The 13,493-nt window shown below is 40.5% G+C and overlaps 1 protein-coding gene across 1 annotated transcript; it reads right to left on the bottom strand.

Annotated features, from left to right (window-relative positions):
* Positions 1-1,419: 1,419 nt before the first annotated feature.
* Positions 1,420-9,270, bottom strand: LOC122360199. Its single transcript, XM_043260646.1, has 4 exons — positions 9,149-9,270; positions 6,691-8,474; positions 5,934-5,988; positions 1,420-4,710 (listed from the first exon to the last, which is right to left on the bottom strand). Exon 4 carries the CDS (start codon positions 4,701-4,703, stop codon positions 3,354-3,356), a length of 1,350 nt encoding a protein of 449 aa, XP_043116581.1. The 5' UTR covers positions 4,704-4,710; positions 5,934-5,988; positions 6,691-8,474; positions 9,149-9,270; the 3' UTR covers positions 1,420-3,353.
* Positions 9,271-13,493: the final 4,223 nt, after the last annotated feature.

Genomic DNA, 13,493 nt, shown 5'->3' with positions numbered 1-13,493 from the left:
GTGTGAGAAGAATAGAAGAAAATGATGATGAGGAAATGTGTGTGTGTGTGTGTGTGTGTGTGTGTTTTATGACAATCAAAGACTTTTTTTTTTCAGGACATTACCTCATGTTTCCACTTTTCAAAACACTTATAAATTATACAGAGTTTATTGAAAATCCTGTAAGGGGTCGGTTTAGGTATAGAACAATAACACATACAGTCTGCACAGTATAAAAACTTTACACCAACCTGTGTGTGTTTGTTGTATTTTTGGACATATCAGGACAAAAGTAGGAATACACACCAATGAAGTGTGAGGTACTGCGCGAAGCGAAGTACACACAGGAAGTGACTTCAGAGATGTTTTAACATTTCACTTCAGAACAATGCACAGTTAGGAAATGAAAATGGCTAGCTATCGAACCAGTGGTTTTTCTATAATTAAACAGTGTGTTGTCCAGCAGTAACACAGTAAACACTGGAATGATCAACTCCTCTCTTCAGCTGATTGAGTAGAGAAGGAGCTGTCAATCTAAAACTAGTGGACCCTTAAGCACACCCTAATTTACAAGAAAACTCCAACAGCAACATTTGGAAAAACAAGCGCAGAACGAGGAATATAGTGTGTTTTTCACAGTGGATGCTGTTCTCTCTTTACAGGTGAACAGAGCAGTGAGGAGAAAACACCTTTGGAGAAAGATATATGTCTTCCTTCAAAATGAGCAAGAAACCAAATCAACAAGTAATGACGCTAGAGTACAAAAAAGTTAACAGAGTTAAAGTTGAGAGTACAAGCTCATCTTATCGAAGCTCTGCATCTGTGACACCGATGCCTGTTAAAGTCCAGGAAAATCGATACAAGAAGAAACAATACTGTGCTTATTGTCAGAAGCCATACTCTAAAATCGCACGTCACTTGGAGTTTGTTCATTGGAGTGAACCCGAGGTAGCTAAAGCATTCAGCTTTGATAAAAGGTCAAAGGAAAGAAGAGTGAGATTACGCCTTTTAAAAAGTAGAGGGAACTTTCCCCATAATGCTGCAGTTTCAAAAGCGGGAAAAGGAGAAATGGTTGCTTGCAGATGACCCAAAGAAGTCAAGTCTATCGACGACTTCACTCACTGTATCCACTGTCAAGGGCTGTACAACAGAAAGACACTATGGAGACACATCCGAACATGCCCCCAGAAATGAAGACCGCACGACCGGACAGTTCAGTCCATCAACAGCTTGACCCTTCCTCCACCGGAGGATGTTAGCAGACGTCTACGGAGCACTGAGGAAGTTTCAGATGTTGTCAGAAATTATTGATACATTCTTGTTTTAAGGGAGCAGATGTACAACAGACTGAAGTCACAATTAGAAAGAAATTACTGCATTCATCAGAAAATGAGGGAAGCAGGAAGGTTAGAGAGAGAGTCACACGTGTCGAAAATATGACTTATTTCCCCTCATAAAAATAAGCATTGGTAAACAATTTTAAGGGGAAAGAAAGATTGGAACATCTAAAACAAAAGTAGCATCTAGTACCAGTTTAAAAAAATATATATAGTTTGTAACAAATTGAAGAAAAAAGAAGCCACAAATATCTAGATGCTGATCCTCTCACGCTCTTGTCAAAACTGAAGGAAGTCCCAGACTCCCAGACCACGCCCACTAACCTGACGACACAAAGATCGATTTAAACAAAGTGATGTTTTACATTAGAACGAAGGTTATATTTAATATATCTTTTAACATTTCTTAAATTAAGAAACCATTATTGTTTTTAACATGAATACCCTACAAGAGTTTTTCATTTTAAAGATAATGCATTCATTTTTTCTCTTTAAGATTTGTAATTGACTGACTAAATGCTTTAGATTGATTAAGACAACTGAATTTACACATTTATTTTCAATATGTATACAGTAATCACTGTGCCTGCTCCGCACAGTCCAGCAACCTTCCTTGATTATTATGTCAGAATGGGAGTATGGTTCCTAGTCAAATTAGCCTAAAAATAAATCGCTACTTTTCATTTTCTTACTACACAACATAACTACAGAAAAGTTTTAAATAGGAAAAATACTGAAGCTCTTTGATCATTTTTGAACGAGATGCTACCGGTCTCATTGGATGCAATTATCTATGCTAAAAGTACTATCGTGAGACCTGGAGATTGGCTGAATAGATTCCAAAACCGTAAAACTCAACTTATTTACACTGGGGGATCTCACAGGAGAATACAAACTTAACACAAGGGCTATCCAGCTAATCTCTATAAATATGTCAGTGAGGGGCCATGTGCCAGCATCCAGGAAGATGCAATACTCCATAGAGAAAACCTGAGAGGATATGGCATGCTTTGTGCTTGGCATCCACACTATCCTCTGTAGACAACATTCCCCTTCTGCCAAACTCCGTAACAGACCAAGAGCTGCTCTAAGGTTCTGAAGTCTTGTGTCTGGTCTCTGTACAATCTTAAAAGGCCAGCACAAATTATGCCTGGGGCAGCACTTGCAGGCTCCTCCTGATCCCAGAAGGAAGTAGTAGGGACCTGAGGTCGGCCTGCCCAAACTGTCAACTGAAACTGCCTGCTGCTTCATTTGAGACTGCTACGACATGAAAGCAAGGGTAGTGTCAGACTCCCTCTGCATCTGTGCAGCCGAGAACTGTTGAACTGAGAACTTTCCTGTTGGCTTGACAAAGCCAGAGATCCTAGACCACAAGAGTGTACACTGTACGACCCTTCGAACATGAAGTGACCTTCATAGGGTGAAGTCAGTAGCAGTCCATAATTCTTTTAGAGCCTCAGGATCTTAACCACCTCTGTGCAGGTCCTTCAGTGTCTTTTGCAAAATCTTTACAAACTTTAAAAAGAAGCACATGTGAAAGTTCTTTTTGGAAGTACTGAAGCACACAGGGAAGATGGCTGCCACAACACTATAGGGACCCTGTAGAGTAAACCTCAACGGATCCAACCACCCGCTGCGGAACAGTATTTACTGTATTTCTAATCAAATAAATGCAGCCTTGATGAGCAGAAGACACTTTTTCCAGAAACATTAAATCAAATCTAAAAAGTACATTTAAAAAAAAACAATTTTTTAAAAATGGTGTTACCCAAGAACTGACTGCAGTTTAATATCACAGACCAAAGAAAAACACTTTCTAGTCTCAAAAAAACTATCTCGAAAAATTTATGCATTTAAAAATGGTCTCATTTAATTACTATTTACACTTAATTAATTACAAAAACAACAGAGGAGAAGATAATAAAAACACTGAAATGTTGTTAATGGTAGTGATCTGAATGAGAAAGACTACAAATAACAAAGAGAGATTCTAGAGTCACTGATGCAGAAGAGTCCAGAAACAAGTCCAGCAGTGTTTTATTTGCAGGTCTCTGCAGCTGTGTAATCACAGGAGAGCCAGTCGAGACGGCAGCTGTCCTTCTCCTGTGTGTTAGAGTCTCTGCCTGCTGCCACCGGATCCGGTTCGGTCACGTTACTGCCTGATTCTGTAACGCTTGGAGCGACTGGACCGTCCGTAACCAAGCTCGGTTGGTTTGGGTTTAGAGGAAAGATCCCGCAGGCTCTGAAGGCTGTGGTGATGTTGTCCGGTGTGGCCGCCAGCGGCAGCGCCGAGGCCATGATTCCTGGGACATGATGAATGGTGATGCTCCTCCCCGGACTGCCCAGCATCCAGCTGTCCACGGCCGCGTTCACGCACTTCCTAAACGGACCATAAAGTGTGCGCTCCAGCTGCTGGGAGCAGTGCGACGGGAAACACAGAGACACCACACCGTTAGCTTTGGTGAAGTTGAGGCCCTCGATGGACAGGTGTGTGGCGTGACTGTCCAGAAGCAGCAGGCAGGGTCTGTCCGCAACACATTCGGTCTGTCGCGTGAAATGCTGTAGGAAGTCGAGGAACTGCTCCTCCCTCATCCATCCGCTCAGATGGGCTCCACCAGAGCTTCCCACCGGTGCTCCACTAAGGAAGTGCTCCCTGAACTGCACCCGCGGGAACACAAAATAGGGCGGCATCAAGCGACCGGCGGCAGAAACCACGCAAGCGACACTCACAAGGGGTCCGCGGTCTTGAGATGTCTGTTTCAGACCTCTCCTGGCCAGCACTCGATCCGGCCGCTGGGCCGTGGTGATGCCCATCTCCTCCATGATCCACATGTCCTCGGGTCTGAAACCGTGTTGCTCCATCAGCACCTTCAGCTTACTGTAAAACACCTCGACGTGACTCCTGCTGAAGACGCTGGTGGGACTCGCCGGCTCCGCCGCCCGGATGGACAGCAGCGGGTGTCTCTTGAGGAAACTGGCGAACCAGTCAGCACTGGCCTGCTTGTTCTCCCTCCACGAGGGCGGGGTTTGCAGCTGGTGGCTCTTGGCCAGCTGGTAGGCCAGTTTGCGGATGGCTCGCGGCGGGAGCACATAATAAACATCAGATGCCAGCAAAACGTAGGCGACGAGTTCGGCTTCCAGCTCGGGGCTGAAGACCTGCCGTGCTCCGATGAAGCCCACGGCACAGCTGGGGTGCTCCACGCTGCCTTCCACCTCTTCACGGGGGATTTTGGTGCAGTAACGGGCCAGTGTTCGGTAGTTGATGCCGAACTCTTCTGCTGCGCCGCGGATGGTTTTCTTGAACACCAACACCTGCCGCACGGCCTTCAGCATGGTGTCAGGAGCCGTACTCGCGCGGTTTGTCTTCCTCTTGTACGTTCTCACCATGATAGAGCTGAAAAAGAAAAAAGATTCTTGATTCACTTAAATTAACACATATATGCCACATATACTGATCTCATTCAGTCTTTATCATCTAGTGTTATCATTAACTAAAACCATTGATATTTTCGTCACTTGAAATAATTGTTAATTATATCTAAAAAATGTACTTCTTAAGAATTCATCTTGTTTCATTAAACTTTATTTTTTTGCTTGTTTGGTTTCCAATGCAACATTTCTCACTTTCATTCAGTATTACACTAACTGACTAAAGAATCAATCAGCCTCTCTCTGGAAGTGCACGTCACTCGCAATGAAACTGATCTGTTTGTAATCCAATTAAGAAGTATTAAATTGTTTAACATTATTAAATGAACATACTGAGTGACTGAGTCTTTGTCATGGAATACACTTGATGACGAGACATTTATTAGACGTCTTAAATGTATATTTAGACATACGTTTTAAAGTTTGTATGTTGTTTCTGAAGTACAAATTATGAGTGTCATGGCTGGTTGGGAACAAAACTGTGATTAACACGGAAAAGATACAGTTTTATCTTGTCAAATTCAATTCATTACAACTGAAATAAAAATGTAGAAAACTGCCAGAAACAAATTAATAAAACTTTAACACATAAAAATAAAAACTCACAAATTAACAGTGCATGAGCATGTCAGTCATACTAAAATAATGCTGCTCAATTATGAAAATTGTTTACATTGCAGAAGTGATAATCAGATAAAAGATCATTTTAATCAAATTCTTTAGCTCATCATTTATACAATGAAATAACACGGCCTGCTACTAATAATATAGATCATCATAATTATTAATCGTCTTTTAAAGAAAGGATTAAAAATCTTCCTTTTTCTTACTAAAATATGTTACTTATCAGTAATACTTTAAAGTAATCTTATTTAATCAAAATAAGTATCATTGCTCATATTAAACATAGATAAAATAAACGCCTTTTAGATGTAAAAAAAATTATTAAAATTTATCAAAGCATCCTACAAAAAAGAATGTATCATTTTATTTATTTATTTTTATTTTTACATTTTTTAAAAACACGTAATACTTTAAAATAGTTTGGTTTTATTCCAAACAGAGTGACAGATTGGGACAGGAGAGAACTCCAGTGCGCATGCGCGGATTGAACGTCATTGAGACGCCGCAGCACTGTAAGTACACTCAGAAGACAGCATGCAGCGGCAGTGAAGTACACGAGCTGACCTCTCTCTGTGAGCGGCTCCTCTGCGTCCGTCACGTGACCCCGGTCTTCCCGCCACTTAAGAGACACAATGAAAACCAGAGGATTTAAACCTGCGACCAGACTAGTCCACTACTAACTAGTCCACAGCAGGAAGTCAAAAAGACGACAGGGACATACAGTTTTGTTCAGCGCGTCTAACTGAAACGCCCGCGTTATTTCATACGTGAATAATTATCAGCTGAAAGGGTAAATGAATTACATGTGAAATTTGTAAATAGAAATACCCTACACTTTTAACCTTACAGTTAATATGTACCTTCTGTTAGACGTTGTGTTTGTTACCCAATATGAATATCAATATGGACATAATTTATGAGTGCTTCAACACAACATATACAAAGTGAACGCGTTTGTTCATTAGTTTGTACCGATTATCTATATTGTGTGTGTGTGTGTGTAAATATAGATCAGTGGTTTGAACGCAAACTGATCTGAATCCCGATTCTGTCCGTGTGACAACTAGCCCCGGTCTCGTTTCCAGTACTGTCTCCTTCGTTTAAAACATTTACGTTCAGTCGCCGGATTTAATAAGTTGATATGTGAGAAACTAAACGTGATCTCCTCAGACTCGCTCCACAAACAATCAATGAGACCATCCAGAACAAAACAGCGAGGTGCCACGAGAAAAGCCTTGTTTAATGATATTAAAGCACTGCGGTGAGAAAGACATCAAGCATGCAGAAGAAAATAAAGAGATAAAACAGAGAGCACACGCACCAGCGGAGCGATGAAGCCGTGAGACTCTTCCGCGCGGATCAGCGGTCACAGCGCCCTCTGCTGCCCCGGAGGAAGCGATCCTCGCCGGGGACCAGCGGCTCCCAGCCCGCCGCGGACCTCCGGAGTCACTCTGACATCAGGGACATCCAGTGCTTCTTCAAATTATACACCGGACAAAACACTCACAATATGATGAATAACGCAGCATCCTCTGTTGACTCAATATTCATCCAAATTATTTCTATAAACTTTTTTTCTAACATAAAGTCAAAATATATATGAATTTGAATCACCACTCCATGCAAGGTTTTTTTTTATTTCCCCAGTTCCATTGGCTAAATATCCCATGAATATTTCATTTACTTATGGATATGGTCCTGTAGAGTTCAAACCTTTGAGCTTTTTGACCCTGCTACCCCACACTTTATTAACCGTCCTGTTTCAGGAACTAAACGTGGACGTGATAATGATAATCATTAATAATCAGCTCCTCGTCCCAGCTCTTTTCTCTCCACATTGGACTATTCACCTCAACTGGTTCAGATCTACACACCCTCCAGAAGCCTGCGTTATAAACGTTATAAACGCCTCCTCGTAGTTCCTTCCCGAAGAGCCACAAAATCACTCTCACTGACCTTTCTCTGGACGCTCCCCAGGTGCTGGAATGACCTGACGTCTGAAGACCATCTCCTGACCAATTAATACTATTCTAATTTATTCTGTTTGTTTTGGTGAAATTTATTTACATATTTAAACAAATTCTGGCTATGTGTGTGAGCTAGAATAACCGAGACTGGTCACAGCTCTTGTGTGATGTTGCTCTCTTGTTGGTCTGTTTGCTTCTTTGTCACTTTGGATAAAATGTAAATATAAACTACAGAATTACTGAGATTGCTGCCCTATGAACGATGATTATGACAGATCATGAACATCACATAATGCAGTGTTGACCCAGATGCTTTGACAATGTTTTGCAAACGTTCAAACTGAGAAAGGCATTGAGTTTTAAGATCTAAGGACTTTTGAAATGTATTTTGTCATAGTGCTCATGTCTCATTTATCTCCTGAATGCGTGTCAAAGTCAAGCAATCAGCCTCTTATCACATCATTAGTGTCCCTCCCTCAATTAGTTCAGTTACTTTACCTTCCAAAAACAATTCTTTGAGCTCTATGTTGCACATTCATTATTTTATCTTCATTCATCGTCATGATTAGAAACACGCTAGTTTGTAGCGCAAAGATTTTTACCACATTCACACAAAAAGCTTACTTCCATGTTGCAAAATAAGGTGTATATTCCTAAACTAAACATCATCTGAACTTAACAAAGTGAGTATTTTGAACACTTGTGTATTATATACAACTGTTAAAAACGCTATTTTATGCACTTACTGTTTAATGCAAATATATTCATAGATTAACACACCATTGCTTCATCAGGGCTTTCTGTGTGGCGGATCAGAGGAAACCTGTTTGGAAAAGTCATTATTTGGCTCAGATTACTGTGGTTGGGTGAATGACACGCTCTTTGAAACAGGTTTTTTTCTGTGAGCTGCTTGCACCTTCCCAGGTGAACATGCTCATAAACAATCGTCGTGACGCGAGCTGAAACCCGAAGCACTCGCTCTTCCGCCTCCATTGAGAAGTGGGCTGGTGTCGGTGGACTCTGTTTGTGCAATCAAATGCAGTTTAGAGACAAAAACTGAGCGTATCAAAAGTCCCCGGAGCCGCTGGATCACACTGGTGTGAGATGTTTGTGTTCACGTACTGATCCTGTACAGTATCTACACACACACACACACACACACACACACACCGTGATGTCATGTGCGTGCCAAAACCTCATCGCTGTCAGTGACTGATTGACAGAAGCGGAAAACATGAACCATAAAATAAGTACTGAGAGAGTCAACACAAGCGTTAATGAAAGACTCAGCCGGTCTGAAAACATGGCGAATATGACACACTTCAGCTGCTAAACGTATTGGGTTAAAGAGACGAATAAACATTTATAGATAAACACAAACCAGGGGCCTCGTTTATAAAAACCTTGACATGGAAAAGCGTTCAGCGTCACGTCAGGTTCTGGGCATGTTTACATTTACACCATAGTTTACATTCATGCATTTAGCACATGCTTAAACTATCTGTCAAAGAATCAAACCCTAGTCGTTATATAGACAACCAGGTTTAAGAGACGGCTAGATTGGTTAGTACGAATGCTGAGAAGTTTGTCTACAATCCCTCAGGAGAAGAAGTACTGAGTTATTAGAGCATACTGAGACAGAGTAAGAAACAGACGAGAGAAACATGAGACTCTGTGTGCTCTCCGTTCAGTGACGTCCAGAGCAAACTATCATGCAAAGCGGTCATGTGATTTGTCTGAAAACAACAGGCAGAAATGGTCATATTCTAGGGAAAGAGACGTAAATAAAGAAGGTAGAAAAAAATAAAATACCTGGTTTAAAGCAGGAATTGTCACAAAAACTATGCAAAAAAGTTAATCACTTTTTTGTATCGAACTGTCAATGTTTTTATGTGACTGAACGTAAGTCTTTGGATCACGCTGCTAAGCTGTAGTGACCACGAGTGTGTGTGTGTGTGTGTGAGGGTCTTCAGAGGTTGGGCTCACTCATGTTTGCATGTTCTCCATGGGTTAATCTATAATCTAAGAGCAGAATAAAACTGCAGTGTTTCTGAGCGGCCCGGAGCAGAAACTCTGCTGAAACATGAGCTCTGCTCGAGCTGTTTGTGGCACTTCTGTAAGTAAGTGACCTGTGACACTCTATTAAATGGACAAATTAGTTCTAGTTCTAGAATATAAGATTAATATAGTCAATATAATAAATATAATAGTCAGGTCAAGTTCAGGTCAGCATCCCGGGGCCTTCAGTTCTTCAGATCGATGTTGGAATATAAAAAGGTGAGTTTGCGGTTTTAAAGCACATAAAGCATGAATCCAATATCATGTTTATAAGTCACGATTATAATGAACTCATTGATCTTTCTAAATGTAACATTAATATTGTTTGTGTTTCTCGCACAAGTATTTATGATTACTATGGTAATTTTGATTACCATAGTAATCAAAAAATGAATGGAGAAATGGGAGAAAAGGTTATATTTGATCACAAAGCAAGCAATGTTTTTCAGTCACTGTGTCTAATATGATTTCCATCACTGGAATGTGTTTGTGGGGTCATTTCATCTCGTATGTCCTCTGAACGAGCAGAACTTCCGTCTGAACGGTCAGCTGTACGACGCCGTGACCGTCGTTGAAGATGACGACTGGAGGAGGATCCGCAGCGTCCTCTCGCCCTCCTTCACCAGCGGGAGACTAAAGGAGGTCCGTGAGTCTGCAATCATTCACACACACGTCCTCTTCTGTTTGATCACGCCACAGATACACCGTCAGTCGTCTAAGAGAGAAACCCAGACTAGAGCTGAACTCTTATTACCTTTCTCTGTATCATTCCCACGCTTCAATAGTCAACAGATAATGATTACATGAAAGCGGTAATATTGTTACAATTCATGCTGAGCTGCACAGAGCAAATGATTCACATTAGGATTTATTCATGCTTTATCTTCTCTTTCTGTGTCATTCTGAAATGCTGAAAAGTGTTATAGCTGTAGTTCATATATTTTATCTGAAGCATACCTTGAACACAGTAATATTGTTCTGCAGTACAAACACATAACAATTCAGTTCAAGATGTAAAATTACTAGTTTAAACCAGAATGATTGATGGCGAGGAGGATGTGTGTGTTTGATATTAAAACATCGCTGTAACCTGTGTGTGATGATGATGATGATGATGATGATGATATTCTGCCGTTCCTCTCCAGATGTTTGGCATCATGAAGACTCACTCTCATATTCTGGTTGATAATCTGGGAAAAACAGCGACGCGAGGAGAAGCCGTGGAGTCTTACATAATATCACATATAACCTCTTGTTATCTATATAGATAAGAATGAACATCACTGTAATTATAGACCAAAGGTGTCCAAATGCCTCACTAACATCTCAGACCAAAAATTTTCATGGAAAATATTCACTTTATATAGAGCATATATGTTTCTCTGAGGACTACAATAGCTCTCTGTGGCTCTGAGCGACCACGAGATCCTCTCTCAGTCCATGATCTTCATCTTCACTGGGTGAAGCAATAAGTCCAGAAAAAACTGCAGTAGGAGCTCAATAATATTCCTTCCTAAATATAGTATAATAGAAATAAACAAATAATGAAACACTAATAAGAATCACTGTGAGACGTTGAAAGTTTAGTTATTGAGTTGAAGGCTCTGGTGGACTATGAAGGCGTCATGAACATGGACTATCTGGACGCGGCGCTGAGCGAGACTCTCCGACTCTTTGGGTCTGTAAGACAACGGTGGATACCAACGGCCTCCTCATCCCTAAAGACATGGTGGTGCTGTTTACTCTAAAACCTAACACCTCTGTGCTTCTTCTGCCTCATTCCCAGGTTCACTAAAGACAACAAGGAGTCGATCGACCCCTACATGTACATGCCCTTCGGTCTGGGGCCCAGGAACTGCATCGGGATGAGGTTTGCTCAGGTGACCATGAAGCTGGCTATTGTGGAGATCCTGCAGAGGTTCAACGTCTCCTAAACATGGTCTCACACCAGGACTGCGTTCCTTCACTCTCACTGACCTTCTCCTGTTCTTTACAGGTTCCTCTAGAGCTTGGCAAACCTCAGAAAGTTTCATTCTCAGAAGATATCTGTAAAAACAACACATCATAAAGCAGCTCTTGAACTCATACACTGGCTTTACCGGATGTTCACAGATGGCAGCTCACTTGTGGTGAATTAATGTTACATTGGACTTATACTGAGAAAGGAAACTTATGTTGTCATGTTTATTAATTTTATAGTAAGTTATGTATTTCACTAAAGTGAAAGGGTTGGCTGGTCACCAACAGCAAACAATGAATGTGTTCAGCTGGACAAACTATTTTTCACCTTTAAAATTTAGTTTTTATTTTATTTTATCTGCATTATATGTTCTGTAAAAAAACGTTCATATCTGCGGTATATCCACTGATGCCGATATATGTGTGTCAGGCTCGTATCAACCCAAAAAATCAGCAAAACAATATTGGTCTGGCATTATTATACTGAACCATGCCAAACATAATTTATTCAAAAAGTCTGTTCTAGTCTATTCAAAATAATAGTTGTGTTGTGGTCAATCAATCAATAGCTTTTATTTATATAGTGTTTTTAACAATACAGATTGTATCAAAGCACTGAACAGTATAAAGTAGAAGAATACAATGATAGGGATGTATAGTGACACTTTTTTTTTTATTAAATGCAGAGACTGTCTCTGTAATCAATTCGACGATAATCGCTAGAAGTTAAGTGTCCCCAACAAAGAAGACAGAGGGACAGCGGCAAGGAGCCAAAACACATAATGGAGAAAAAAAAACCTTAAGAGAAACCAGGTTCAGTTGGGGTCAGTTCTTCTCTGACCGGACGACCAGCACTTAACCTCCAGTTCAATTTTAAACTCATGGTCGACTGTCAAATGTAGGGCTAAGATCCAGTAGCACTACTAGTGAGATTTAACCACGATCGGCTGATAAGAGATAAATCTGTAACTCTGATGAGAGCAGTCTCTGTACTATACTTAGCATGGTCTAAATTCTGACTGGAAATACTTGTTTCTCCTACAGTAGAGGATGAGTTGTTCCTCAGGGGAATCACATTGAATCTGATGCGATACTGTAGCTGATAGCGAAATGTCTGCACCTGTTGCTACTTTATCCACTGTACTGAATAAATACTTAGGGTTGTGTTTGTTTTCATCTAAAAGAGGTGACAAGTAAGAAGATCAAGCAGTTTTTAATGCTTTTTTTGTGTAAATGTTTTCCTTCCATGCAATATGAAACACCTCAAGTTTTTTCTTGCACCTCCTTTTTCTGGGCTCTTATTAAGGTCAGAGTGTTCTCATTATACCCCGATGTTGGACAGTTTTTCTTGAAGTATAAAGGAGCGACCGTGTCTATAAGATAATTAATACAATAGTACAATAAATATAAGTTCATCTTTATCATATATAAATCAATGTGATAAACAAGTCCAAAAGTATGTTAGGTCAAAGTTAACTAAAATAAGTGTTCTGATAATATTACCTAACACGCAGTGTAACTGATTAAGTTACCAACTACACTTTTTGTCAAGTAAGTTGGAATCAGTAATGGACTACAGTTTGTAAGCAGTTTACCCAGCACTGTTTCCACATTTAAGTACCCAAAATAAAGTATTCTTACAAACGTGTTTAATGCACATGGGTTTGGGTCAGAACCTCACACAAGTGCTGAGCGCGTCCTGTTCTTGGTCTGCTCTGTGTCACTCTTCTGATTCAACCAATGGAGTGCATTTAGGGTGAGAATCCTTTAGGTGCAGCGCAGACACGCGTCATCTTTACGGTCTAACCAGTATTATAGCTGTGACTTCCTTCCTGTTCTCAGGAGAACATGTCCAGACCTGCCCCATCACTTCAGAGAACAGTGATCCAAAAAGAAACACAGAACTTGTGCTAAGTGAAAGAAATGAAGCTGATCCAATAATATAGCATAACAAGATTTATAAGCTAGTTTTTGTGGGCCATTTATTTTGAACCAGAAACACTATGCTACTACAAAAAGTGGAGGAGTTATTTTATCGTCACGCGTGGGTCAAACCTTTTAGATGTATTTATCCGATATAACTGCAATAGCCAGCAGCATAATGTTCTTTTTCAGGAAAATGGACCATAACATAATATAA

Source organism: Puntigrus tetrazona, chromosome 1 (assembly GCF_018831695.1).
Source record: "Puntigrus tetrazona isolate hp1 chromosome 1, ASM1883169v1, whole genome shotgun sequence".
Lineage (NCBI taxonomy): Eukaryota > Metazoa > Chordata > Actinopteri > Cypriniformes > Cyprinidae > Puntigrus > Puntigrus tetrazona.
Note: the sequence above shows the minus strand (reverse complement) of the source record. Positions and strands in the feature narration are given on the sequence as shown.